At 44.9% G+C, this 27769-nt stretch overlaps 4 protein-coding genes, 1 long non-coding RNA gene and 6 other non-coding genes across 13 annotated transcripts; 2 read left to right on the top strand and 9 right to left on the bottom strand.

Annotated features, from left to right (window-relative positions):
- Nucleotides 1-50: 50 nt before the first annotated feature.
- LOC147159323 (uncharacterized) lies at nucleotides 51-4440 on the bottom strand. Of its 2 annotated transcripts, XR_015090440.1 has the most exons (7): nucleotides 1907-4440; nucleotides 1547-1580; nucleotides 1284-1335; nucleotides 1034-1085; nucleotides 765-816; nucleotides 514-565; nucleotides 51-296 (listed from the first exon to the last, which is right to left on the bottom strand). It is a non-coding gene; the product is annotated as an uncharacterized LOC147159323 (long non-coding RNA). The 2 variants fall into 2 exon arrangements; XR_015090441.1 differs by lacking the exon at nucleotides 514-565 and having other exon boundaries at nucleotides 1907-4438.
- LOC147159329 (small nucleolar RNA SNORD14) lies at nucleotides 114-206 on the bottom strand. The gene has a single exon (XR_015090627.1). It is a non-coding gene; the product is annotated as a small nucleolar RNA SNORD14 (small nucleolar RNA).
- LOC147159328 (small nucleolar RNA SNORD14) lies at nucleotides 366-458 on the bottom strand. The gene has a single exon (XR_015090605.1). It is a non-coding gene; the product is annotated as a small nucleolar RNA SNORD14 (small nucleolar RNA).
- Nucleotides 635-727, bottom strand: LOC147159327 (small nucleolar RNA SNORD14). The gene has a single exon (XR_015090604.1). It is a non-coding gene; the product is annotated as a small nucleolar RNA SNORD14 (small nucleolar RNA).
- Nucleotides 886-978, bottom strand: LOC147159326 (small nucleolar RNA SNORD14). Its single transcript, XR_015090636.1, has one exon. It is a non-coding gene; the product is annotated as a small nucleolar RNA SNORD14 (small nucleolar RNA).
- On the bottom strand, nucleotides 1155-1247 carry LOC147159325 (small nucleolar RNA SNORD14). The gene has a single exon (XR_015090615.1). It is a non-coding gene; the product is annotated as a small nucleolar RNA SNORD14 (small nucleolar RNA).
- On the bottom strand, nucleotides 1409-1501 carry LOC147159324 (small nucleolar RNA SNORD14). Its single transcript, XR_015090600.1, has one exon. It is a non-coding gene; the product is annotated as a small nucleolar RNA SNORD14 (small nucleolar RNA).
- Nucleotides 2127-10160, top strand: trim2b (tripartite motif containing 2b). The gene is made up of 13 exons (XM_086058438.1): nucleotides 2127-2280; nucleotides 3443-3620; nucleotides 3683-3828; nucleotides 4882-5062; nucleotides 5150-5409; nucleotides 5484-5622; nucleotides 5697-5867; nucleotides 6856-7155; nucleotides 7441-7608; nucleotides 7689-7857; nucleotides 7924-7994; nucleotides 8110-8250; nucleotides 8338-10160. Exons 2-13 carry the CDS (start codon nucleotides 3522-3524, stop codon nucleotides 8488-8490), a joined length of 1998 nt encoding a protein of 665 aa, XP_085914564.1. The 5' UTR covers nucleotides 2127-2280; nucleotides 3443-3521; the 3' UTR covers nucleotides 8491-10160.
- gltpd2a (glycolipid transfer protein domain containing 2a) lies at nucleotides 8900-11805 on the bottom strand. Its single transcript, XM_086058448.1, has 6 exons — nucleotides 11621-11805; nucleotides 11452-11516; nucleotides 11234-11385; nucleotides 11066-11171; nucleotides 10570-10766; nucleotides 8900-10443 (listed from the first exon to the last, which is right to left on the bottom strand). The coding sequence occupies exons 1-6, from the start codon at nucleotides 11718-11720 to the stop codon at nucleotides 10215-10217; spliced, it is 849 nt and encodes a 282-aa protein (XP_085914574.1). The 5' UTR covers nucleotides 11721-11805; the 3' UTR covers nucleotides 8900-10214.
- A 313-nt stretch (nucleotides 11806-12118) lies between these two features.
- Nucleotides 12119-27737, top strand: gpha2 (glycoprotein hormone subunit alpha 2). Its single transcript, XM_086059568.1, has 10 exons — nucleotides 12119-12264; nucleotides 12606-12735; nucleotides 13886-14159; nucleotides 16565-16723; nucleotides 16798-19676; nucleotides 19988-20175; nucleotides 23948-24306; nucleotides 25814-25937; nucleotides 26979-27163; nucleotides 27252-27737. Exons 6-10 carry the CDS (start codon nucleotides 20037-20039, stop codon nucleotides 27354-27356), a joined length of 912 nt encoding a protein of 303 aa, XP_085915694.1. The 5' UTR covers nucleotides 12119-12264; nucleotides 12606-12735; nucleotides 13886-14159; nucleotides 16565-16723; nucleotides 16798-19676; nucleotides 19988-20036; the 3' UTR covers nucleotides 27357-27737.
- LOC147159320 (atrial natriuretic peptide receptor 1) lies at nucleotides 13636-20163 on the bottom strand. 2 transcript variants are annotated; one of them, XM_086059567.1, is made up of 23 exons: nucleotides 20021-20163; nucleotides 19587-19698; nucleotides 19395-19527; nucleotides 19122-19254; nucleotides 18947-19051; nucleotides 18782-18884; nucleotides 18568-18713; nucleotides 18429-18501; nucleotides 18213-18357; nucleotides 18058-18144; nucleotides 16959-17102; nucleotides 16778-16899; nucleotides 16559-16697; nucleotides 16390-16438; nucleotides 16173-16274; nucleotides 15992-16111; nucleotides 15834-15927; nucleotides 15665-15752; nucleotides 15452-15591; nucleotides 15186-15338; nucleotides 14281-14379; nucleotides 14103-14194; nucleotides 13636-14040 (listed from the first exon to the last, which is right to left on the bottom strand). In XM_086059567.1, the coding sequence occupies exons 1-23, from the start codon at nucleotides 20048-20050 to the stop codon at nucleotides 13900-13902; spliced, it is 2550 nt and encodes an 849-aa protein (XP_085915693.1). In that variant the 5' UTR covers nucleotides 20051-20163; the 3' UTR covers nucleotides 13636-13899. The 2 variants fall into 2 exon arrangements, with proteins under 2 accessions (XP_085915693.1, XP_085915692.1); XM_086059566.1 differs by having other exon boundaries at nucleotides 15665-15927.
- Nucleotides 27738-27769: the final 32 nt, after the last annotated feature.

The raw sequence follows: 27769 nt of genomic DNA, 5'->3' as shown, positions 1-27769 counted from the left end.
CTCTTGGCTGCTTGTTCACAAAATGGCCATTATGGGACGTTCACCTGAAAGAGAAAATGGAGGATGTCAGTTTTCAATCCAAGCAAGCGTGACAAGAAGCCATGTTGTAAAGTTCGCTCAGACATCCAAGGAAGAGTTTAGCCATCTTTGGTCACATGACCTCTGGTGGAAACTACGAATGGCAGGAAAAATCGTCATCACAGCGACAATGATGCTAAAGTAGTTATTTTTATTTTTTGCATACCTAAATGGCTCTTGGCTGCTTGCTCACAAAATGGCCGTCACAGGACGTTCACCTGAAAGAGAAAATGGAGGATGTCAGTTTTCAATCTAAGCAAGCACGACAAGAAGCCATGTTACAAAGTTCGCTCAGACATCCAAGGAAGTGTTTAGCCGTCTTTGGTCACATGACCTCTGGTGGAAACTACGAATGGCAGGAAAAATCGTCATCACAGCGACAATGATGCTAAAGTACTGGTAGTTACTTGTTTTATTTTATTTTTATAAACGTACCTGAATGGCTCTTGGCTGCTTGCCCACAAAATGGCCGTCACAGGACGTTCACCTGAAAGAGAAAATGGAGGATGTCAGTTTTCAATCTAAGCAACCACGACAAGAAGCCATGTTGCAAAGTTCGCTCAGACATCCAAGGAAGTGTTTAGCCGTCTTTGGTCACATGACCTCTGGTGGAAACTACGAATGGCAGGAAAAATCGTCATCACAGCGACAATGATGCTAAAGTAGTTACTTTTTTTTTAACGTACCTGAATGGCTCTTGGCTGCTTGCTCACAAAATGGCCGTCACAGGACGTTCACCTGAAAGAGAAAATGGAGGATGTCAGTTTTCAATCTAAGCAACCATGACAAGAAGCCATGTTACAAAGTTCGCTCAGACATCCAAGGAAGTGTTTAGCCGTCTTTGGTCACATGACCTCTGGTGGAAACTACGAATGGCAGGAAAAATCGTCATCACAGCGACAATGGTGCTAAAGTACTGGTAGTTACTTGTTTTATTTTATTTTTATAAACGTACCTGAATGGCTCTTGGCTGCTTGCTCACAAAATGGCCATTACAGGACGTTCACCTGAAACAAAAAATACATGACGTTGGTTTTCAATCTAAGCAACCGTGACAAGAAGCCATATTGCGAAGTTCGCTCAGACATCCAAGGAAGAGTTTAGCCATCTTTGGTCACATGACCTCTGGTGGAAACTACGAATGGCAGGAAAAATCGTCATCACAGCGACAATGACGTAGAAGGGGCACTAAAAACTGTTCATACCTCACTGGCTCATGGTTTCTTGCTTCTAGAACAGCCACTATGGGGGATTCATCTGGAAAGTAAGATACAATAAGTTAGTTTTTAATGTAAACAGTATCAACATCAACTAGTCATTTTAAAGTAGCTCGCTCAGACATCCAAGGAAGTATTTAGCCATCTTTGGTCACATGACCTCTGGTGGAAACTACGAATGGCAGGAAAAGTCGTCATCACAGCGAGCGGATTCAAGAAATAAGAAAAGAATACATCATGCAGTTTCGAACCTTTTGTAGATTTCAGATGAGAAGAGTACAAGCCCTGCAATCACAATGAAGCACTTTCACCACGTGTTGACCACAAGCAAACGTTGACCCAATCTAGTTAAACTTGTAAAAAAATGGATCGATTTATATATATATTTAATTAATAACCGCTCCATATGCTGTGGCGTGTGATATTGACGAATCAAGCCAAGGTGTTCGCTCACAACGAGGTGACGGTAAAAACTAAAGACAATCGGCAACCATCCGTGTACTAAGACAATCCTACGCGCAAACTACCAGGACCATACGATACAGTGTGCTTTTCTTATTACGTGGAGCAAAATATTATTTAATAAAAAGTGGTTATTAAATCGGAGTTACCATCGTCTTCGAGGTTGCGCGTACTCGCGCTTCAGCATACAGAATCCGAATGTTCCCGAGTGCTTCCGATCCCTTTTCATATGTAGCCTCTTGTACATCATCGCCACCTAGCGGCTGGAGGGGAAACGAAGGGAGGACAGGTCGCGTCCCTAAACTTGTTCCTGATTGGTGGACGTTACATTGAAGCAGATTGGACGCCCATCCCCCCCGCCTCCTTCTGCTTCTGCTGCTGCTGGTGTTGCCATGATGATGATGATGATGGTGGCATCCTCCTTCCCCCCTCCTCACACACGCACAGAGGCAGAAAAAGGATGGCTTGAGGCTGGAAAACACACACATGCTGCTCGGCCGTGCGTCCGTCGCACTGGAACCTGGTAAGTTTCTACCCTCCCACCTTTTACATGTCACTACGTTGTGATGAGATGGCGAGTGACAGAGTGAAGATGGAGGGATGATGATGGAGGGAAGAGACAGTAGCATCTGTAGCTTGCTTGTGCGACATCCGGCCTGCGTGTGCGCATGAAGTTAGCATCCTGAGCGCTAATAGTGACAGCAGCTATGCCACTAGACTAGAATGATATGATTACTGCTACATTGGTGAATATGCAAACTATACGGAAAGTCACTTGCCATTACTGAATTGCAAAAAGGATTATACCTGTGTACAGTAAACGCCCACTACTAGCAGAGGGTGGGGCCTATCCACGAATAGCGAAAAAAGGTGAGAAATGTGACGTTCCCCCTCGAAATTTTTATTATTATCTATAAAACAGCGAATATACGACTAACTATGATTCCAAAACGTAATAAACCGCCAGGGGACTGAACAATAATGTCTTGAGGTATGGTAGGTATCGATAAGGTTTTCGAGATCAGACCCCCAGATTTTTTGCTTTGATTTTTGAATGACTGCTTTGAAATTCTAAGATAAGAGCATTGGAAAAAAGAGACTTCAAACCACTGCCAGATGAAGAGAATTACATGTTGTGTACTGCATTTAAAACAACTACATAGCTTTGCCTTAGAAAGTCCGCTAGATTAATGCTAACAAACAATGCAAAATGCAATCGATGAGCTAAAAAAATAATAATCTAGCATCATTGTTGCAGTTTTATACTCCTTTAAGCAACTGATATGTGAACACAAATAGTGTAAATGTAACAATTCTCACAGGCATATATTCTTTGTCCTCTGCAAAGATAGATTATTAATGCCACCGGAGTCATTGTGAAACTTTTGTTCGTGCCTGCATGACTGAATTATGCCCCTTGGAAGGGATTAACGCCATTCCTATTAATGTAAACGAGGACCGACGATTTGACATACGAGTGTTTTGCGTTACGAGCGGGCTCACGGAACAAATTAAGTTGCGTGAATGTAGCATTTTAGGATCAAAGGCTTGAGATGGCTCCACTTTTGGTCTCCATGGCAACCACAGCATCACCCTCACTCTGAAGACACGAGCGTGACCTACTTAACGTCTCTCACGGGGGGGGCCTTTCCGCCGTAACCGCCTTCTTCTTCTTCTCTTCCGAGTGAACTGAGTGCAACATCATCTGTTTGAACGGCTTAGTTTGCTTATGCCTTGGGCCGCCTCTGACTGCCTCATGGACTGATGGCGGCGCATCAACACTCTCCAGACAGCAGCAGTGAGGAGTGCACCGTGCTAGAGGCTCCGCCCACTAAGGACACCTGCCCGCAACATGGCGGCAAGGTGAGGCGGCCACGTGATGCGCGCCCGCGCTGTCGCCATCCTTGACGTTATGTCATCCGCAGGTGTCCGACTACTGTTTGCCGTGCGCTCGTGCTCTGTGCGGCGAGTGCGTGCCTGAGCACAGCGAGCACCCCAGGGTGCCTATAGGCGAGGCCTTGGAGCAGCACCGGCGCGCCTTGGAGGCGGGGATGAGGGCGGCTCATGACAGGTGAAAGGAGATGGTGACTTGAGTCAGTGGGATTTGGACTCAAATTGACTTAAGGGAAGTCAACCTTAAAGATTTTTGGATAATTATACGTTTTATGTGGCTTCACTAGTCTGAACATTCTGATTAACTCATTCAAACCCCAAACAGTATAAATTCTTTATTTTAATACTTTGTCCTGCACTACCAAAAACGTATACTTTTTTTTGTAGGGGTTTGATAGAGCTTCTGACATGAAGAGGTCGCTTAAAGCAATGGTAGTTATTACAAAAAATGTCCAGCATGTGGCAGCAGAGTATAAGAGGCCATTTTGCAACAAGCTCTTTTTCCCAGTGTTTTCAACAGGTTTGTGAATAATGATGAAACTTAGCTATATTCTCATGTTAATTGCTGCAAAACGGAAACAGATACAAATACACATTTCATAAGTCAAAATTCTGTAAAATAGCCGAGAGCGAAGGGCATTGCTTCAATGAAAATGGCTCATGAGTTAATATTACATTCGTGGAATATGAGTTATGAAGCAAAATCCAGGCGTTTTTTTATCCATCTCACGGGGCGGCCATTTTGCCACTTACTGTCAACTAAAGATGACATCACAGTTACTCAGGGCTCAGGCAACGACCAATCACACCTTACCTGTTTTCTGAAGTTGAGCCGTGATTGGTTGTTACCTGTGACCTCAGCAACTGTAATGTCATTTTCACTCGACAGGCAAAATGGCCACCTTCTGATATTGATAAAAATTGTTGAATTTTGCTGCATAACTCATATTCCACCAACGCAATATTAACCAGAATACATTGTTCATTTTTTGGTTGACTTCCCCTTAAGTTACCAAATTTGAGACTTGCTTGGATAAAACTCAAAAACACTTGCCAATAGCCTCCTCTGTAGTAGTACCGCAATTTTACCACTAGATGGCGGTGTTGCTCTGTGCTAGTCCTGCTTTTTCTGAGATTGCCCAATCTGAGGCGAGGCTGGCTAGGCGCTGCCCCACTTCCTTTGACACTTTGAAAGGATTTATGGAATCACCAGACAACTTGTGCTCTCCAGACTACCACAGATTTCGGCCGCCGCCGTGGTGGTGGGAGAGATGGTCCAGCAGCTGACCAATCAGAGGGCAGCCATCGAGGAGGACATCCTGTCCAGCTTCGAGGACCTTCACAAGCAGCTAGACGTGAGGAAGAGTGTTCTTCTCATGGAGCTGGAGGTGACCTTTGGCCTCAAGCACAAGGTGATTGAAGTGAAGCAAAGCATTTTGGTAGTGAAGTGGGTTCGCGAGCCAGCCGTAACCTGTTATGTTGTCCTGTGGTGACCCCAGGTGCTGCAGTCTCAGCTCGAGAGCCTCCAGCAGGGAGAGGGCGCCGTGTCGTCTGCCTGCACCCATGCAGAGGAAGTCTTGGCGACGGAGGCGTGTGCCGGCAACTTGGAAGTGGAGCTGGACCTCAAGGGGAAGCTGGAGGAGCTGGCCAGGCGAGGTCTGTCGTGCCAACCGGAGGAAAACGACCAGCTGGACCTGGTCCTGGAGACGGATGGACTGCGCAAGTGGATCCACAACCTGGGCACTATTGTTACCACCAGGTAAGAGGCTTACAAAGTGTTGGTCTGATGCTCAAGCCTTGTCTGATTTAAATCCACATCATCCTCTTTCTCAGTGCCGTGGCGAGCCAGAGCGAGGCCATGGGCGCCGGCCTGGAACAGAGTATCGTGGGACTCCCTTCTTCCGTCACCATAGTAACCAGAGACAAATCCGGAGGGGCTTGCAAGAGTGGAAACGCCATCCTGTCAGCTGAGGTTGTGCACATGACCGCCAAAACAAAATGTCGATGAGGCTTGCTGATCTTGTCTTGGTATTTTCCTTCCCGCAGGTGTTCACGCCCGACGGCAGCATCGTGGATGGCGAGATTGTGGACCACAAAAATGGAACATATGAGTTTGTCTACGTGGTGCCCAAAGAGGGCGACTTTTCACTGGCGCTGCGTCTGTACGACCAACACATTAAAGGAAGTCCCTTCAAACTGAGCGTTGGCACGCCACTGGTGGGTGAAATGTGCTCGTAGAACCATATTTAAAGACAATAATATCTTCTATGCAGCCCGACTACTCTAAATACGGTATGTTGGTTAATATTGTGTTAGTGGAATATGAGTTAAGCAGCAAAATCCAGCAGTTTTTATCAATATCAGAAGGTGGCCATTTTGTTACCTGCTGTCCAGTGTAAACATCACAGTTGCTCAAGGTCTCGGGTAACAACCAACCACAGCTCAGCTTCAGAAAACAGGTGAGCTGTGATTGGTCGTTTCCTGAGCTCGGAGCAACTGCGATGTCATCTTCAGTCGACAGCATGTGGTAAAATGACTGCCCCCTGAGATGGGAGAAAAACGACAACACATATAACATATTATTGTCAAAAATGTTTAAGGTTGACTTCCTCTTTAACCATATCAATGTAGACACCACTGATCTGTATATATTACTGGATAGCTGATAGCCCAGGCATACACGTCCGTGCAAGCCCTTGAAGCCACAGGGCGGCCATCTTACCCCTCCCATCTCGTGAGCAGATTACTATATAAACTGGGGGCTGGTTTGTGATGGGGTGGTCACCAGTGGACGGTATATGTTGCTTTGAAGCCCCCTTTTCAGTTCACCCTCAGTTCCTTTGACCCCAACATAAATTTGGAAAAGGCATATTTTGTTGAATTATAGTTATAATTCTTTAATAAAAAAAAGTTTTCTCCTGCAAACATAATTAAACATATAATTTATACATGTATTTATTTAAGGCAATTTGTAAAATTTCTGAAGTCCTCTTGTTTATGTTCAACAAATTTAAAACATCATAAATCATGCTGTTTCTATTGAGTACTGTCTCAAATGTTCTCCAACTTCGACACTGTAAAATGTATAGAATCGTATGCCGAGAAATGTTTCTTGGGAGTGGTAATATGGCGGCCTTGCAGCTTCAAAAGTCTTGGCCTATCAACTATCCAGCAATATATACAGATCAGAGAAACTTCTCTCCAGATTTCACCCTCCACCACCACGCCCTCCAACTCTGCGGCCAACGCCACGCCATCCACGGGTTCCTCGGAAGGCGCCAAGCGACGGGGCAAGTCCCCGGGCCAGAAGAAAAAGGGTTCCAAAAGGGCCAGCAGCGCCTTGGGAACGCCGCGCCGCAAAACCCAGAACCCCATCGAGGACGACCTCATCTTTCGGATCGGAACCAAGGGGCGGAACAAGGGAGAGTTCACCAACCTTCAAGGGGTCGCCGCAGCCGCCAGCGGGAGCATCCTGATCGCTGACAGCAACAACCAGTGTGTGCAGGTGACACCACACTTGATTGGTGGAATTTTGTTGTAGTGAATACTTAAATGCATAAATGGCAAATCCGGGTCCAGAAAGTAAAAACTCTGCCACAGTTTGACTTCAGCCACAGGTGCTAGCTAGCTAGCTCCCTGGTAGCTTGTTTACCTGCTAGGGAGCTAGCTAGCTAGCACCTGGGACTAAAGGCAAACTGTGGCAGGGTTTTTACTTTCTGGACCCGGATTTGCCACCTCTGCTTGAACGACAAATATTAAATCGTAATGACTTTATTTCCGGTGATTTTAGGTGTTCTCCAGCCAGGGAGAATTCAAAAGTCGATTTGGGGTACGTGGACGGTCGCCGGGGCAACTGCAGCGGCCTACAGGTGTGGCGGTGCACGCCAGCGGTGACATCATCATCGCCGACTATGACAACAAGTGGGTCAGCATCTTCTCCAGCGACGGCAAGTTCAAGGTGGGTGTCACAAAGAAAGTGTGCTAGTACATGGACCGATGGTTGTTAATTAACCTGTCATGCTTACATGGATTGGACAGGCCAAGCTGGGCTCGGGCAGGCTGATGGGACCCAAGGGCGTGTCGGTGGACCACGAGGGTCACGTGATCGTAGTGGACAACAAAGCGTGCACGGTCTTCATCTTCCAACTGAGCGGAAAGCTCATCACAAAGTTCGGCAGTCGTGGGAATGGCGACAAGCAGTTTGCAGGTAAGGTCAGGTGCGCTGGCCGGATCACATGACCCACTTTAACCTTTGTGTGCTCGTTTCCCCAAGGTCCACACTTTGCCGCCGTCAACAAGAACAATGAGATCATCGTGACTGACTTCCACAACCATTCCGTCAAGGTAGCGGGCTTCGGCTAATCTAAGATTTAAGACTTCAGCTCTGTTTCCTCTTTCTGTAGCTTTGGTCTGTTGTCTTAAGATTCAGAAGTTGAAGGATGTTTTTGTGCTTTGGCAGGTGTTCACGCCGGAAGGGGAGCTGCTCCTCAAGTTCGGATCCAACGGCGAAGGCAATGGACAGTTCAACGCCCCAACGGGCGTGGCTGTGGACACCAACGGGAACATCATCGTGGCCGACTGGGGCAACAGTCGGATACAGGTGTCACTTGTCAGAAAAACTTCCCTAGTCTAATTCCCTGTGAGGAGCGCAATAGAAATAAAACTTCCGAATTGTCTTCCTGTTCAGGTGTTTGATGGCAGCGGTTCTTTCCTATCCTACATCAACACGTCGGCCGACCCCTTATACGGTCCGCAAGGATTAGCCCTGACCCAGGACGGACACGTGGTGGTGGCCGACTCAGGAAACCACTGCTTCAAAGTCTACCGCTATCTGCAGTGACGGCAAGATAGAAGAAGAAGACGAGATGGTGGCTGCCATTTTCATTCCGATGAGGTCACAATTAATTTAAACATCCCTAGTTGGACAGCCAAGATGGCGGATGTGAGTGATGTCCTCTGATCGATATGATGTCATTTTGTGATGGTTCAATTTGGGTATGTATTCCACCTCCCAGCCTCCAGGAGGTAGTTAAGCGCTAACTTCCTTAGCATGGATGGCTAAAGGGCAAAGCTAGCAGTCCACAGTGTTGTGACTCGCTGTGGCCCCCTCCCCCACAGGGACAACACGGTGACCAATCATCCCTTTAAAGCGACCAGTTAAAATTGGACATTTTCGCATTACAGAAGGAATGAATCCGCGTGCGTGCTCACCAGCAACGCCATCCGAGTCAAAGAATGAGTGGGCGGAGTCGAATGACATTGATTTTAATTAGCAAACTCATGAATTCATTTCATGGCATTCTTACTTTTGATTGTGTTCCATTGTGTGCATTGAAATTCTTAAGTGCCAAAACGTTATGTTCATATCCCTTTAGAATTGACTGACCTAAACTACTCACAATAAGTTAGTTTTTTATTTGATTTGATTTTTTAAGCTTTTGGGGTGACATTTTAGGAACCTAAATCTGCAAGCTAGCGATATATAGAACGATGAACAGCAAGTCACAGAAAGGCATATATCATCCATGGAATTGTTTTAGTTAACTAATTGTTTAAACATCTGTTGTGAATTTGTGTAAAGAAAAAGCAAATTGTTTATAAGCTGGAAAGCGAATTTTAGGTTCATCCTGAAATTGCACCCGAGAGCCCAATATCCATTAACTTTTTGTGAGTAGCATTTTTTTCAATATTCAGTAGTCCGTAGTCAAAATGTGACGCTAACTGGTGTCTTCAAAGCTAACAAGCCAGCACACGCCACAGGCTCAGTGCTCATGCCTGTTTTTAACTATTTCCCCACCAAGATTGTCATTAGCATAGTTTATTAGCATGTTCCCCAACCGCGGCTAATGTTCTACGTTTATTAGTATAGTGAAACTAACAAGGCTGACATCATGGGTTTATTAGCATGTGGACCAACTCTGCTAACATTTTCGCATGTTCATTGTGTGGCTATCACGTTTTCTTTTTTTTCTTTTTTTTATTAGCATGCTCAAAGGCTGTAGCTAATGCTACCGCAACTCCGTTACACATGACGTCCTATTTTATTGATTATTTTTTGTGGTACACATAATACATTAATCCCCTGCTATTCGTGGATAGCGAGTGGCCTAATTTATGTTAAATATTATTTCAAACTCATCTTACAATATGATCTTAAAAAATAAATATTTGAATGAAAGATTATTTGATCTCCGTAAAGCAAAAATCACGTCACACACCAGCTAATTTACATCCACCAACATCCAAAGATGATTAATGGCGAATATGCGGGGGATTACTGTAAATTGGTTGCATCATATTCCCATAAATAACTTTTAAGAGTGAACCAGCCTTGTCAACCAAAGATTGATGGGGAAAAAGTTAACAAACCAGCTTACGCTATCAATGCTAGCAGTCAAATCAAGACCAACGAGGGATGTGTATGTGCTATTGATTGTTAATCAGTTGAACATGTGAATGTTTCCTGTCTGCATGTCCATTCAGTAATCAATAAATGACTTTCTTCATCCATTTGGAGCTGCACTTGACCTTCGTAATACCGGGAGGGGGGGGGGGGGATTGTCGTCAGGGCAGGTCCAGCATGGAATGCTGCTCCAGGATGCGCTGGGTTGCACCGTGGACCCTCTGTAGAGCGCGGATGATGTCGCGCAGGGCGGGCTCCGCCTCGCGCTGATTCTGGGCACACACCAGCCGTAGGAAGTACTCCCGGTCCGGGAGGGCGAGGAAGACCAGCTCTGCGGCCTGTCGAAGCATCCACGAGTGGTGGGGGGCCAGCGCTACCTGGTAGGCGTCCCTGTGGTGCAGAGGTGGCAACAGTGCTCAAACTCTATATTTAAGCAGAAGTACAGAAATAATAATAAATAATAAGCCCAAGTACAGGAATGAAGATGGACATCATCCGTCAAAGGTGTGTCCATACCCGCTGAGCTCGCCGGGCGTCTTGAGGCGTCCGTGTTGGTCGGGGGCGTGCGTCAGGCCGTCCAGCGTCATGGTGAGCCACAGCAGCGAGCGATGCAAGCGCAGCAGCGTCCTGCAGCCTGAATCGGTGCGGCGGGAAAAGTCCACCATGCCCTCACGTAGCTCCGCCTCCACCATGGAGCGTACTGAGCGGTACGCCTACAGAGGGAGCACAGGCATACGTACAAATTGGTTCAGCTCCCCTTTTGCAACCTGTTTAGGCAGCCAAATGGTTAAGCCCCAAACGCTATAATCTGCAACCCGTTTAAGCAGCAAAAGTTAAGATGCTGTTGTGTGCAGCCCAATAAGCAGCAAACGGGTTAAGCCCCTACTGTGCTCCAGCCAAATGAGTTGCAGACAGTTCAGTTGGCAACTAATGAACACTTGTTGCAGAACCACACACACTGCGTGTTTGGTCACAAAGCCGCATGAGGTCACTCGTCCGCTGCTCCTCTCACCCCTCCCTCCGGCCCATGTGTGCGAGCCAGCTGTCGGATCAGGCCCATCTTCTCGTTGACCTTCTGAGAGAAGAACGAGACCACGGGTCCGAGAGATTCCATGAAGCTGTCGGCAGAAGAGAGAGCGGTTAGTCTGCGGTCCCGCCACGGTTTGTGATTGGAGCGTACGTGATCAGCTGATCCCAACTCTGTAGGTACGGCTCCAGGAGGACATCATCGGCAATGGAGATGCTGGACGTCAAAAAGTGGAGCAGACGTGACGCTTGAAACGATTGGCCGGGGCACTCTTTGATGAGGGGCAGGACTATGTCAGGCTGAGGCTGAGGATGAGAGAAAAGGACTTTACATCAGGAGAAACATTCCAATCAGCTTATGTTTATTTTTACCGTTTTTCTATACGTCCGACATGGGAAGTGTGCCGGGTCACAATCTCCAACATCGCCAATCTGAGCTGCGGAGTGTACGGAGAGCATTAAAAGCGCCAGACAAAGGTCAATGGTGAGGGCGGGTTGGTTTGACGAGCCACAATAAGGGCTCGCAAGTGAACTGACTTACGGAGCCACACAGAGCTGAGGAAGACAATCAGCGCCAAGATGGCCGACAACAGCAGGCAGCGAAGTAATGCTGTCCGTCCCAGCGTGACCATGGCGACCATTCGCACAAAAAGCTTCAAAACACACACCACCTAAACAACACACACATTGATCATATTGTGCACTGTGTTGCAGACACACTGTCATTCCCGGATGAACTTTAAACTCGACCTTTGCTCACTGGTGTTTATCTCCAAACACACTCACAGAAATGAGTTTTAAGTCGTCAAGAAAAATACTCAAATATAGTACATATTCCTGAAATGCCTACTTATGTACAGGAATGCACTATTTCGTACGAAAAAATACTGTATGCACAGGAATGCACTATTTCGTACTAAAAAATACTGTTAAATATTTTTTTTTCAGTCGATTAAAATGTAGTTTACTGTCTGATCACAGAGTGGCGCTGTGGCTGCGTGCGATTCCACGATTACGGCAACGAAGAATACACTGTGACGTCACGCAACGGAGGCTCAGCTACAATTTATTAAAAAAAAAACGAGGGGGGGAAAGCGCTTTTGTAGGGATACAGACAATAAACTGTCCAAAAGTGACAACATGGTGGTGGTCAGCAGACGAACTTTGGACAGGATTTATTCGGTGGTAAAATTCACGCTCGTTTAAGTAACGCCAATATCTCATTTACTTCGGAGTTAGCAGCTAGCTTGGTTGCAAGATGCGAGTCTAGTGACTTTCTATTCACGATACCACATTGAACAAATTGCAACATTTGTGTTTTAATACAATTAATATAAACATAATGCAACGTGTTCATTACACATGTATGTTTTAGTTAAAACAAACAAGTCAATGACTCGATGAATAGCAGTCAAATAAATCGTTTATAACTTTCATAAATCCCACATTTGCAGCTGTGCACCATTTAAGGCATTAAGCAAAGCCCTTTTGTTGCTCAAATGTTTGCTTTTTTGTGTTTCTGTCAGGTTTTGTTTGCTGTTGTGCTCTTGTCATGGTCATACGTCATCTACGCCGGCAGAGTCGCAGCTCATTGGCTGCTGGAAAAGAGGACCAACCTTCTGCTCCATGATTGACAGCTTCTCCGGTTATTACAAGGCAAGAGAAGATGTCTTTTTTTTGCATTTCTAAAATTACAATGTCTATATCCTAATTCAGTTTTAGGCTCAGACTATAAATATTTAATTGGAAAATGGACTGTAGCCCATGTTCCATTTGTCATGTTTACACTATACAGAAGTTTGGTAAAAAAAAAAAATATTTTTTTACTATTTTTGTTAAACGCTTAAGTCAATACAAATGTTGTCACACAGTTGCTTGTGTATCGTTCAGTAGTGGTTGAAATAAGAATGAAAATAACAGTGCTATTAAATTAATTTGATCCAAGTCTAATAGTCCACACGTGGTTCTCTGCATTGACATAAATGAGTTGAAAACAATGCAGTCATCGGACAGACAAACTGTAGTAAAAGCAATTGTCATGGCTTCTTCCAAGAGCAACACATTTTGTTTTTCTGAGCCAGTGGTTCTCAAACTTGTTACACCAAGTACTACCTTGAAAAATAATGTCGCTCTCCTAGGACCACCATAATGGCTAATGATGATGAAAATATATTTACTATAAGCTACAAAATATAAATCTCCATATTGCTAAAAAAACAAGTGTCAGTAAACAGGAAAACACATGACAAGGTGGACAAAGCTGCTATGGAAACGATGCATGTGGCTTCATTGTTTTTGAGTCCTCTGATGTATTCTGTAATTAAAAGATGGGACACACGCTCTACCAAGCTTAAGTGGGCTTTGAAATGCATGTGTGCACATGTGTCTCAGATATGTAAATGCTTAATAGAATGAATGAGTGAGCTTCAGAGCGGCGAGTATGTCCTCTTGACACGAGTGGTCCTCCACACACACACACACACACACGCACGCACACGTATAAATAAAAAGCTGCTTTGCATGTGCAGTGTGAGCAGTCTGGAAATTCATTGAAAAGAAAAAACGCACACAAATTCTACATTTTTGCCAACATACATATGTCGACTATTATTATGATCCATGTCACGTTAAATCACAAATCCAGCAGACAGTTTGTGGTTATCTAGTTATGTGCAAGTCATAAGTAAGTTGCAAGTCTTAAACTTCGATTTTCAAGCAAGTCTCAAGTCACTGTGGCAAAAAATCAAGTGTGAGCGCCACTACTGTACTGTATCTAGCTAATGCTTTTCCAACACGCTGCCTGCAGGAGGACCCAGTGGTTCAAAGGTCCCAGACATCAAGCTCGCCTGGCAGGCAGGACCCCAGTTCTCGGTCATTGGCCCTCTCCATGGAGACACTTTTGCTGTCCAACTCCTTGGAGGTCTTCCCGTCCAGCCAGTACGTCACCATATCACCTTTACCCTGACGAGGAGACGTTTGCCGTTAGCGGCCGTCGGCATCCGATCGTCAGCGGCAGCTCTCACCTTGACCTGCAGCATTCCTCGGCAAACCAGCGCGTAGCCGCCTATCTCCTCCAGCAGGTAAAAGACGCTAGCGCTGCACTGGATCTTCAGTGCTGTGTGACACGACCACGACAAAACACACTTTGGTCACACACGGCGAGAATGTAGGATAGACATGGCGTGGGCATGGATACAATACCCAGGCTGGTGGACTCCATACGAGAAGCCGTGTTCACCGTGTCGCCAAAAAGACAGTAGCGAGGCATCTTAGTCCCGACCACGCCCGCCACCACTGGACCTGACCATAAACACAAACACATGTATTGCATACCCTAAGGTTTGGAAGCTTTAGGTTTTTCATTGGTTTTAGTGTTTGTTTTTTCGACTTTAGTCTTTCTTTTTTTAGATTGATTTTTTTTGGCATGCTTAATTTAGTTTTCAAGATAGCATTAGCTATGAAATAAATCAACAAAGATGAAAGCATTGCTATAATAATAGTCTTATTTATTTTATAAAATAGTTTTAGGTTTATTTTTTAGGTATCATTTAATTTTTTTTTAAATATATTGTAGTCACAGCTTGGCATGGGCTGATATTAGATTCTGATATTATGATAAGCAAAAATATCATGGTATTAAAATTACAGCTCTAAAATGTTCTTTTTTTTATATTATAATATTTGGGTGCATAAAACAGCATTTTTTCAATTAAACAATCTATTTTATTTCTAAACAAAATATAGAATATTTACTACAGAAGAAAGGTACCTACCATGTTAAGTTTAAATAAAGAAAACTTCTGTTTTAATTCTTCTTAGTAAGTGAGCTATATTTAGAACAGACCTGTGGGCTACTCATGTTGTCCTTGGGGCTAACTAGTAGAGACTTTTAGGACATTGCACATCAATCAGACCATAGAGGCATTTGTGTTTGCAGTGATCATGCTCGCCTCCCTTCTCTTCCTCTGTGCGTAACTTCTTGCCGATAATGAGTAAAGACTTAATTAAAGGCAATTACTCAACTCTGCAAGCAGCCAATCATATCGTGCCCTGCTTAGATGTCCCCTCAAAAGAGCCTACTCCCGGCAGTGCACGTTTGCGCTTACCCGAGTGGATCCCGGCGCGGATCTGCAGCTGCATGTTGGGCTTGTGGGGGATCCTAAAGGTGCGGCACACACCCACCAGGTCCAACGCCATGCTGGCGATCTCGGAGGCGTGAAGGATGCCGTTTTCTTGCGGGACACCCGACACCACCATGTCTACACACACATGAACGTTGTTACGTGCGCCAGGGCCGTTTGAGGGGCCCTTTGACCCAAATTTCAGCGCCCCTGATCTACTGCGCATGTGCGTCGTGGCGCGCGTCGCTCACAGGCATCTCCGATGGTTTCCACCTTGTAGACGTCATAGTTGTCGATGATGTCGTCGAAGGTGGTGTAGAGCTTGTTGAGGAAGTCCACCACCTGGTATGGAGTGCTGCTGCTGGACAGCTGCGTGAAGCCTACGATGTCACTGCACACATACACAGGGTTAGCCCCGCCCACCTGCCAATCATCCATGCGTGCTTATTTGCTGTCCGTCCAACCTAAAGAAGACGGTAGCGCTAACGTAGCTCTGAGCCTGTGACGGCTTCCCTTGGCGTAGGTCATCGGCGACCTGGCGAGGAAGCATACCTACACATACATGCATGCATAGCAGATAAATGTGTGTGTGTGTGTGTGTGTGTCGCTGTTGCCCGTGTGTTTGTGTCATACTGTAGAGCAGCCTGTCAGTCTTCTGCTTCTCATGCATCAGATCTTGTGTTCGCTCGGCCACCAGCACTTCCAGATGTTTGCTGTACTTCTCCATCTGAAAGGCAGCGCATGCGTGCGTGTGTGCGTGCGTGCACGCGCAGAGGCGCATCGCGACTTACCAGGCTCATCATCATGTCCACCGGGCTGACTTTGACAGGGTTGATGCGGTAGACAAACTTCCTGATTTGCTCAAAAGTGGGTCGCTGGGCAGGGTTGTGAGCGCCGCATCGCCGGATGAGCTGCATCATCAGATGCTCGTTAGCGCTCGATTGCTAGCGTCGCGCCGGTTAGCTCGCTCACCTCCACGTAGTCGGCGGGACACGGGCAGGTGTTGTCGGCTTTGCTGGAGATGAGCTCCGGCAGGGGCGGACAGCAAGAACATTCTAGACTGGACTCGTCCACCTGCACGGCAGTCATGTCAATCAATTATTTTATTTATAAATAGTATTTCTTTGTTTTCTATCTTTGGCAGCGGCATATAGTGACTAGCACAACAATATGTAGCATTCACACTTACGGGTATAGGGTCACTGCGTGTGGCGATCTCTAGTAGGATTATAGAAAAACTGCACACACACACACACACAAACACACACACACACACACTGTTGTTACGGCGCAGTGTGTCTTCAAAACAAACTTCCAATAACTGCCTTTGTGTGCTTTGCTTCTGTGTTTGTGGTCACCTGAAGACGTCTCCAGCCAGCGTCGGCTCCACGTTGGCGTCTTGGAACTCTGGAGGCATGTACACTTCCTGTAGTCTCTGCTGATAGGTGGAGAGAGGTTCCGCCCCTTCCCCCCGGCGATAAACCCTCAACCCATAATCTGCCGGGACGACAAACTGGTCAAAGGTGGGTGGTGGAGTTGGGGGTGAAGGTCTGTGCGTTGGGGTGTTGGGGACTCACCAGTGATCTTGCACACCCAGCGGTCGTCCAGCACACAGTTGAGAGACTTGAGGCGGCCATGACAGATGCGATGCTGGTGGAGATATGTCATCCCTCTGGCGATGTCCGTGGCAAAGGAGAACCTAGGCGGCGCTGATGTTATGCCCGGCTTTGCCACGAGAGCATCCCGAGGCGAGCTTACCTGAAGCCCCAGTTGAGCGGGATCTCCTCGTTGAGAAGGACGTCGTTCAGGCTGCCCTTGGGGCAGTACTCGGTCACTATGGCGACACTTGGCGCTTGGACGCAGCCGCCAATAAACTTGCACAGATTGGGGTGGTCCAACTCCCTGGACACACGCAGGCTCTGTTCGGAGTCACTCCTTATCGATGACATTGGACGGACTAAAAACTTACAAGTACCAATTGAAAAAAAACTGTACTTAGCGCTGCAAGTATGGAGGACCAAAAATGGCTAAATAAAATAAATAAAGTGAAAATAAATATAAATGGAAATAAAAGCAAAAATATGTGTATATACATACATAATTGAATACAAGTACAAACTAATACAAAAATAAAAACAAGATTACAAAAATTAAAAATAAATGTGGAAATAAAAAAAAATTAAGAGGTTTAAATGTCAATAAATAAAAATGCTATAATTTTTTTAATTTAAAATATTTATTTACTTGTCATGCTGCATACGCTGTCAGCATGAAATGTTATTCAGTCCCAAGTTTGCCTCATTGACATGTTTTTATTTCCATTTATATTTATTTTTTGTATTTAACTATTGAATTATATTTTTGTATCCGTTTTTATTTTCACTTTTATATTTTTATTGTATTTTTTATTTTGGCATTTTTGGTCCTCCATATGCAAGTACCCCATAATGACGACATTAAAATGCCATGCCATAATAGGTTTAAGTCTTTATCATAAACACAGTTTTATTTTTAAATAAAACATTGTACATTGTACAACAGCAACAATGTAGTTTTTCATTTGATTGATAATGCATCTAGATCAGGGGTGCTCAAGTTAGGTCCTCGAATGTTTCCCTCCTGCAGCACAGCTGAACCTATTGATCAGCTAATTAGCAAGCTTTGCAGAAGCCTGATAACGATCCTGATCATGAATCAGGTGTGTTAGTGGAGAGAAACATGGAAATTAGGCTGGATAGGGGCTCTCGAGGACCGCACTTGAGCACCCCTGATCTAGATCCCAATCTAAAGATGAGTAAAGCAATGAGTGAGTGATTCAGTGCACTTAACTGGCCACCTCCATCTTGTGACATCTTACCTAACTTGCTTGACTTCCTGTCTGATAACCTTGGACAGAGAGAAGGACTTGCTGGGAATCTTCTTGATGGCCACCATCTTGCCGTCACTGAAAGACATCAGTGCCAGCTCACCTTTGTGCCCAGGGGGGGTAAAAAGTCAAATGGGTGGGCGTACTAGATCCCTGTGCTGGTGAAGGTGGTCTTCTTGCTTCCTGCTTGTCCCCCGCAGGAAGTGAAGCCCGTCACACAGCTGGTGTTGCTGTCGCTGTGAGCCGCGGCCGCGCTCATCAAACTGCCCATGGTCACGCGCGCGTGCTGATCTGTGTCGCCAAAGACACACTTTGTCCTCTCATTGTGGAACCCGCGCAAATGTGTGGCGGATTTGCTGTACCTTGCTTGATGAAGTCAAAATCGATGATCCAGCTCTCATCCCACAGCAGCTTCTGCTTCTGGTACCTCAGCCACTAAATGCACAATAGACACGCTCAGTCGTGCGCGGTGGCGCACAACGGCGGAGGACAGCTTCTCACCATGGCGGTCAGGGTAAAGCAGAGGCACAGCAGACTCAGCGGCAGTCCGATTGCCAGTTTGGTGGACGGAGTCATGGGACATTCGCCACAGTCGGCAGGACAGGTGGAGCAAAGCTCCGCCTCATGGCACTTTCCGTCGCCGCAGACTGAAAGGGCCCCGAAAGGTGGTTAGCGCGCCTTGACGGCGTTGTGGCGACAGATATGCGTCCCGTACCTGCGGAGGGCAGCACGGTGCTCTTGGCCTCCAGCGCCACCTGCATGCGGCCCACTCGGATGTGCGCGATGAGGGACGTCAGGCCCACGTGAAGCAGAACCACCTGGGGGACGGCCACACGCCTTCACGAGGCCGCTCATCCCCAGCCGCGTCGCTCGGCCTTACCTTGGCGCTCCAGTTGGCCTGCGTCATCTTGCCCGACGTGGAGATGGTATGCGTGAAGATCTTGCCGTCGTCGGGAATCCACGGACCGCAGATGCTCTCTGAAGTCTGAAAACAAGTGTGAGCGAATAGCGCACGTGGCCTGTCTGTGTGTGTGTGTGTGTGTGCGTGTGTGTACCATGTGCGCCAGTGGGCAGGAGTGGACGTTGGCGTGATGAATGCAGCAGTTGTCACCGTCGGCGTCTTTCCAGTTGGCGGGACACTCGTGATGCTCACAGAACCTCCGAGCGTCTTCCACGTCTACTATGGAACTGAACACGTGGCCATGAACAATGAACCCCCACTTGTTTTTTTTATTATTATTTTTTTTTAGCATTTTCGCTATTCGCCACAGGGTACGGAACTTCGGACCCTATTTGGGTTTTATTGTACATAACAGGTGCAGGGTTACCTGTGAGGGAAGATACGGTTGTCCACAGCCCAGCTGTAGAAGGAGTCATGGACGTCAACCGAGTAGACAACGCTGAACACCTCGCCGCTCTTCACCGTCTCGGGAGGCCGCAGCACCCACGCCATTTCCAGACCTGCACGCCGACGTTAGCGCTTTGCCACCAGCAGACCTGCACGCGACGACGACGCTCACCTCCGCAACTGATCATGTTGGAGTCGTTGGGTTGCTTCAGAGGCCAGCAGTCGTACTCGCTGTTGTCGAGATCATGCCAGGAGGACACGGGTGTGACGCAGCACACGCACATCTATACGCACACACCACAATTAGTTACTTTGTAGTAGAAGAGTAGAGGGCAATTGTGGGACCCCCCGCCCCCCCCAAAAAAAAATCACCCCCCCCCCCCAAAAAAAATCACCTTATTACATAATTGTCCCTGCATTTTTCTACCCTGTAAGACTCTTGAGATCTCAATCAACCAATCAAGTAAAGTACAGATACTGTACCTGGGAAAATCCACTTGAGTACAGTAACAAAGACTTCTTTACTACCCACCGCTAATGAATTTGATATGTTGCGCTTGCCACACTGAACAGGACAAGATGGAAGTGGGCAGTGAAAGGTCTCACCCAAATCATGTAGCAGATGTTGCTCTTCATGACGGACCAGACTAGACCGGGATGGATGAGGACGTTCTGCTGTAGACAGAGCCAGGATGGAGCGGGAAGCAGAGCGGACCAAATTGGAGCATTAAGTGTGCAGCTGTTGGAGGTCTCAGTCCAGAGTGAGTGTTGAGCAGCATGTTCTCAATTTTAGCTCTTTTGAACATCAAGCTGTTGGTGCAAAGTCGCCCTCTGCTGCAGAACTCTGGTAGTACAACGTGTGTGTCAAATTTGGGGGGCATGGATGTTTTTTTTGCCTTAAATCATGTAATTTTTAGTCCGACCAAACAACCTGTGTTAAAAAAACAAGTTTTACTACAAATCATGGATAACATTTTTTTATATATATAGTATAGGCTTGGTACTTACGTTTTAACACATCCTGCCCAAAAGAAAAAAATAAATAAATATATATATATATATATATATATATATATATATATATATATATATTGAGTGAGAATGTAAAAACAGGTCAGTCACTCCTGGCCTGACTCGGTCTAACAAAACCACTTTATTTGCCTTTGGCCGGCCACCCAGACTGGATCTTCCTACGCTTCATAACCTCGCGACCTTTATCATGTACAGTGTTTCCTCGTTTCGCACTGATGTTAAGTTCCAAAAAATACCCGCAATAAATGAAATCTGCAAAGTACTTAATTTTGTTTTACATTTATTATAAATGTTTTAAGTCTCTATTGTAAATTGTAAAAAAATAGGTACATTACTGTAAAAAAAAAAAAAGCATTCAAAATTGCACCCAAAAAATCAGCAAAAGCGAGGCTGCGAAAATTGAACGGCGTTATAGCGAGGGACCACTGTATTATTATTTTGAATTTTGCCACCAGATGGCGCCAAATTCAAGAGCCCTCTCCAGGCATTGGAGTTCCATGATCTGTCATTTTGCTACACTTGAATGGAGGAAAAGCCCAATTTGCGGCGCTTACACGTTTCAATGCGATGTCAAATGATGCCCGTCAGGAAAAAAGAAATGCCCCCGTATTTCTCTTTCTCTAAAATTTCCATCACATAATATACAGTAGTCATTTTTCCCATCACTTTAGCTGCTAATTAGCCACCTGCTCAATGCCGGTCGCCCCCCAACACCAACTGTGCATACAAACAGTGGCCGTATCGTCGCTTGTGAAGCTGCCTCAGGCAAGCATGAGTGCAGACAGGTAGGATAACAAGTGTGATTAAGGTTAATGATAGCATTGCGTCAGTCAGAGAGAGTGCACGTGTAATTGTGTGTTCCTGGTGATGGCAACCAAGTCCCCAAATTATCCTCTTTCTTTAACACTTGTCCACTCCGACTTCCCCACACTTTTACCGCCACCCGCCCAGCGCACATTAGTTTGGAATGGAAAAAATGATTTACGCTAATTGTACCGTCCTATTGAGTTATTTGTTTTCTTAAAATGAGAAGGAGGCGCCTTTTACAAAGCTCGCAAGGCTTTCAAAAGTATTAAATTTGATCTGGAGAGTGAGCTCATCTCCGGCGCTGTCACACACAACAAAATGAAAAGGAGTGAAGAGTGTGGCCATAATGACACTTCCAACATTCAATTACAAAAAAAAAAAAAATCCTTCGATCCACATTAGACTGCAACAAAATTCCAGGTTGCCTCGACTTAGCTGCAGTCTTGTGATGTAATAGAGTACAAATACTTAGCTACTGTACTTAAGTCAAATGTATTTGTACATATTTAGAGGTATATTACCAGGCAACTTTTACAAGGTGTTACCGGTATCGGTGACATGTACTGAGTACATGTACTGCTATCAGTCTGAAAAAAAAAAGTAGTATCCAACACCCGTAATATTTTCTGTAGATGAAGAGTTTATAGATTAGACGGTGTTTTCTCATCCGTCTTGTGTAGAATGGAACACATTCCAAGGTTTTATTCTGCTAAATGATGGACACTCGCTTAATGTTTCCACGTGATGATGTGTGTGTGTGTGTGTGTGTGTGTGCCTGCGCCTAATCTTCAGTGAGTGTCACCATATGGAAACTCCACTTTCCTCCCGTCAATCTAAATTAGTTAAGTGTTCCACCTCCAAGGGTGTGTTTGTCACTCTGAGGCATTGTCACCATTTTTGGCACACACTAGCGGCACACGCAGCAAAATGAGCCAATTGTGTCAGCATATCAGCGGTGAATTCTACATGTATGTATATAAATCTATTTAGTTATGTATGGGGCGTAAATGGGACAATGTGTTTGTTGGGGGGACAACACGGGCCTGGGGGGGGGTAAAGGAAACTTTGCCTCATCCTCCCCTCGTATTATCACACAGCCCAGAATAACACTCACAAAACACTAGAATACAATTCATATAATGAAACAGTAATGAGAGAGACGCCATGGTAACCAAGGCAACAAAGGTGCTATGAATTACTGCAAACATCAGTCAGCCTCGCTGAGTCACACTCAAGTGTGTATGCGCATTAACTGGGTGTCCCCATGTTGAGAAAAAAAAAAAAAAAGTCCCCCACGTCTAATCTGAGGAGGCCATTCACTCGTGTTCCGTCTGTACAACGAAGTGTCACCACAATAATTGTGTGTGTGCGCGCGCGTGTGTAATTGGGGGGTTTGGATGAAAATGATGTCACAAATTCCGCGTTTCCATTGACATAGCCAGATTGGGAATGTGTGGGGTAGTGGGGGCCATAAGGTGATCACTATGTTTTCCTGCCGTGTGTGTGTGTGTCATTTGGAAAACATCAGTGATCAAATCTTTGTGATTTATTATCTGTGACACGAGAATGTTCACTTTATCTTCTTTTGTGCTGTGGAGGCGAGTGCCTTTAATCGGTTGTTATAAATGATCAACATTGTTCGATGCCACTTTTCATCGTCATCGGCAAAAAGTACATCATTTAGTGCTTTGAGCACCATATGGTGTAGAAAACGCTATATAAGCTCAGTCCATTTAGCATTTGTCTACAAAAAAAAAAAAGATTGGCTCAAGAATTGATCCCTGGGGAACTCCACAAATTACTTGAATTAATAGTAATCTGACTTCATTTAGCTGCACATATTTGTTTTTCTACTTGCATGATAGTCAATTAGCCATGATAACGCTTTACATTTAATTCCATATCTTTCCAATTTTCTTCAGTATGTTGCGATCAATTGCATCAAAGGCCTTTTTAAAGTCAATAAAGACCCCACCTATATAAGCTTTCTTATCAGTTGCATCTGGTATTTGCTCTGCCAAATCATGACTGCCGTAGTAGTTGACCTGTTATATCGAAATCCATATTGCTGTTCGCTCACTAAGTTATAGCTCTCAATAAAATGATTTAATTCATTTAATTTCATCATTTTGGGGAACTGAAGCAGAAATTGGTCTATAATTAGAAAAAAATATGCTCATCCCCATTTTTATATACAGGAATGACCTTGGCTAATTGCTATTTTTATCGGGTTGAGAAAGATACCTGTTTGAAATGACTGAATGAATTAAATTGTGCGTATATTGAGGGGGGAAAAAAAATCATGTTCATGTCTCACGTTGTTCAAGAGCGAGACGATTTTTGTGCTACGAAAGTAGCGTGTTCTTCTAGCGTTGCCAGCATTTTGAATTGGCTAACAAAAAGTGATAAATTAACTCACTATATCTGTAAAAATACAACTTACTGTATCTTTGCTTGGCTTCCGCAGACACTTCCAATTCCATCACTTTAAAACGTCATCTTGCACTTGTGCCCAAATGCTGAGGAAAACTTTTAGAGAGACTGTAATTTTGGCAGTCTCCAAACTTTTTAGTGCCTGCGATTTTGAATCTCAGAAAATCTGAGTTTGTCTCTAGCATGCCGTGTGTGTGTGCGTGTGTCTTTTTTACCAATGCATTGATGGAAAACCTAATCTAGTTTTCCTCTGTGTCACAGCGGTCCCATTCACACACACCCCTGCCACCACGAGCACCCCCACCCCCCGTGAAGGTTTTAAAGTACGTTGGGGAGGTGGCTCTCTGGCTGACATGCTAACACGCCGCCACAGAAGGAGAAAGACCGGCAAAAGGACATTTGGGGAAAAATTGTTGCCATTGACTGTAGAAGGACAAAAGCGAAGGGGGAACCTGTATGGAAAAACGAGAGCTGCTAATGTGGGTGTGTTCCTCCCGGCTATAATTGGCCTCTCGTACCTGCTACTGGCACCGCTGCATGAGCCTTACAGCACACATATACACACATCTGTACTGCTGTCAGTCGGCTGGGCTCTGCACGTTGTGCTTTCCACTCTCCAGGTAAGACATTTGCCATTTAATCCATTTGTAGTCTCCAAAGAAAATTTATTGAACTGACTTGAATTTTTTTTTCATTTTATTTGCTTAACAGATACAAGTACAAGGTTGTTTAAAAAAAAAAGGCTAAACCCTTCTATACAAATTATGTGGTTAATTTTATATTTAAATATTTTTTTTCTCCAGTTTTTGTCATAATTTTTTTTTTTTCAAGTTTGGCTGTACTTTCATGTTTGCACGTCATCTGTTCTTGAGCTTTATTTGCATATCATCAATCCAGACGACACTTGATGACAATTAACACAGACATAAAGTAAGCACACGTACAAACTTTTGCAACAAAAACGGCGGCAACAGCAATTGTGAACACGCTCCTCAATACAAACCCCATGCATCATCCTTCGGAGGGAAAAAACTTGGTACCCCCCCCTCGCCTTTCCCACCAGCTGGCACAGGGTTAGCTACGCCTCACACATGCACACAAACACACACACAGGTCAGGACCATTTAGCTGCAGTGTAAAATGGGGGTTCCCTCTGCTCCCGTTGGAAGGAAACGAAATGGCAAAGGTCAGGCCCGAGCAAATTACTGGGGAAAAGCTGACTTGTTGTTTACGTTGCGTGTGTGTTGAGACAGTGGTTGCCCACGACTGTCACTCGTGTTTTCCTTGTGTGACTAAGTCACTTAGAGTAAAATTTGATATCACAATATTAGAAAGTAGAGTCACGGTGTGGTACACTAGCATGCAAAATACAAATACAGTCAGAGCACGCTGTAGTCGATCACTAACATAGTGGTAAAGTCCCAATTAAAAAAATAATAATAATAATAAAATTGATGAAATGAGGTGACTGCTAATTGTAAAGTGCTTCAGACAATTTTTTGGGGGAGTATAACCTGAAGCATACTGCAAAAGCAACCCAATATTTTTTTAAAGGCAAAGAAGTGGAATATCTTGCAATGGCCAAGTCGAGTGTGTGCATTTTGCATTGCTGAAGACAAAACTGAAGAGGAAAATGCCCCCACCAACAAGCAGGACTTGAAGACTAGTCGAAATCAAGCATCTGGTGATGTACGTAATTGACTGCAAAGGATTTGCAACCAAGTATTAAAAAGCGAAAGTATGACTTGTTCATTTGTCTTGTTACTTTTTGATGCCTTAAAAAAGTGGGAGGCACCCTCTGAAAATGTCTCACTTGTTCATTGAGCTGTCCATCAGCCAAGCGTGATTAATTAGTGTCAAGGAAGCATGTCGAAGTGATGCATCTTGACTGAGAGGCGAACGTCTTTGTATGTTGGGGGAGGAGCTAAGTTGAGAGATTCTTTGCCGCATCTCAAATCATTTGTAAGTTACTGTTTTAAGGGACATTTTCTAAATTGAGTTTGAAATGATATTGAAGTTTTTTTTTGTTTTTTTCTGTGCCGATTATAAAAAAATTTAATAGCAAGAGTTTATTGTAGATTTGTGTGTTGCGTGTGCGCCCACACGAGTGTGTTTGTTTTGTCCCAGATGTCGCAGCCGATGAGCTTCAACGTCTGCTTGCTGGTGCTGCCAGCGATGTCACTGCTGCTCTTCTCTCCCATTGGTCGGAGCGACGAAAACGTCACCCTCAGCCCGGGCTGTCACTTGCACCGTGAGTTGTCAGGGCAGAGCCTAAACAAAAATATGGAACGTTTAGTGATATGTGGATTTTTTTTTTTTTTTTTTTAAAGTTGAAATGTTTGAAATGTTAAACATTTTGACGGCGTCAAATTGGTTGAGGTTTTCTATACAAATGAAAGCCCGATTGAGAATATGTGAAAGAAATATTTGTGAATGCAAAGTATCTAGCTCAGTTTGTTCAATCGAAAACCAACCTACAAATTTTCTTTACTTTCTTTACCTGTTTTCAGAGTTTGGTCTTGTGACGTTCGCAAGCTGAGCTGTGATTGGTCGGTTTCTTGAGCCCTAAGCAACTGTGATGTCCATCTCAGTGGGCGGCCATTTTGTCACTTGCTGTCGACTGAAAATGACATCACAGTTGTTCAGGGCTCTCCTGAGCCGTGATTGGTCGGTACCTGAGCCCTGAGCAGCTGTGATGTCATTTTCAGTCAACAGCTTAGTGGCAAAATGGCCACCGCCTGAAATGGATAAAAACGGGTGGATTTTGCTGCTTTATTCATATTCCACAAACACAATATTAAAGTGGAAGTCAACCTTAAACATTTCTTGACAATAATATGTTATATGTGACCTCACTCGTCTAAACATGACATTCTGATTAATATTACCTTTGTAGAATATGGGTTATGAAGCAAAATCCACCCGTTTTTATCCATCTCAGGGGGCGGCCATTTTGACACTTGCTGTCGACTGAAAATGACATCAACGTTGCACAGGGCTCAGGCAACAACCAATCAGAGCTCACCTGTTTTCTGGAACTGTACTGTGATTGGTTGTTACCTGACACCTGAGTAACTGTGATGTCATTTTCACTGAACAAGAAATATTCTACTAACGCAATATTAACCAGAATACCATATTTAGACTAGTGGGGCTGCATAGAAAATATTATCGGAAAGAAAATGATTTTGTTGACTTCCCCTTTAAACCAACTGTTGCCAAACCACGCTCAAACCAATATCTGATACGAACTTATCCATGACATGCTAAGTATGTCATTTATGCCCCTCAGCTTTCAACGTGAGCATCCGTAGCGACCGGCGGGGCACGTGCCGAGGCACCCACCTGGTGCACGCCTGCGTAGGCTACTGCGAGTCCAGCGCGTTCCCGTCCAGATACTCAGTGCTGGTCGCCTCCAACTTTACGCACAACGTCACATCGGCGGCGCGATGCTGCACCATCACCAAAGAGGCAAAGGTGAGGAGGGGGGGGGGGTGAGCAGCAAGGAGCGGGGTTCATCGGTATTGGACTTGTCCGCTCAACCACACTACCTCTGGTCGGCTAGGTCAAAGTTCGCCTGGAGTGTCCTGGAGGGCGTCACCACGACGAGTTGGAAATCCTGACGGCCAAGGCTTGTCGCTGCGATATGTGCCGCACGTCCCGCTACTGACCAAAAACCAAGACCGGAATCTACTTTACGGCTGACTTATGCACTAATGAAAATACAGTCCCAGGCAAAATCTGGATTCCTATGACTCTTATTTCTGCATTTGGACTTTGGAATTGTGATGTTCATTACGTTACACTTTGAGACAAGAGCAGACGGTATTGAAAATAAATGATTCCACGTTTTACAATAAGCACTAAACATTTACAAAATGACTAAGGAATGTAAAAGCACCAAATATTTATTTGATTTAAATTTGTAATTTTATTTTTTTGTAATTTATATCTATTGGTGGAACCGGAGAGTGCATGAAATGGGCGTAAAATATAAATAGATATTTGGAATATTTTTATGTTTGCATTGTGTGAATTAAAACAAAAGCCTTTTAAATTGTGGACTTTGGTATTATTATTTTT

This window comes from Leptonotus elevatus, chromosome 17 (assembly GCF_054856555.1).
Source record: "Leptonotus elevatus isolate MCC_2025b chromosome 17, RoL_Lele_1.0, whole genome shotgun sequence".
NCBI classification, from domain to species: domain Eukaryota; kingdom Metazoa; phylum Chordata; class Actinopteri; order Syngnathiformes; family Syngnathidae; genus Leptonotus; species Leptonotus elevatus.
This window is presented reverse-complemented; position numbering and strand designations above follow the sequence as displayed.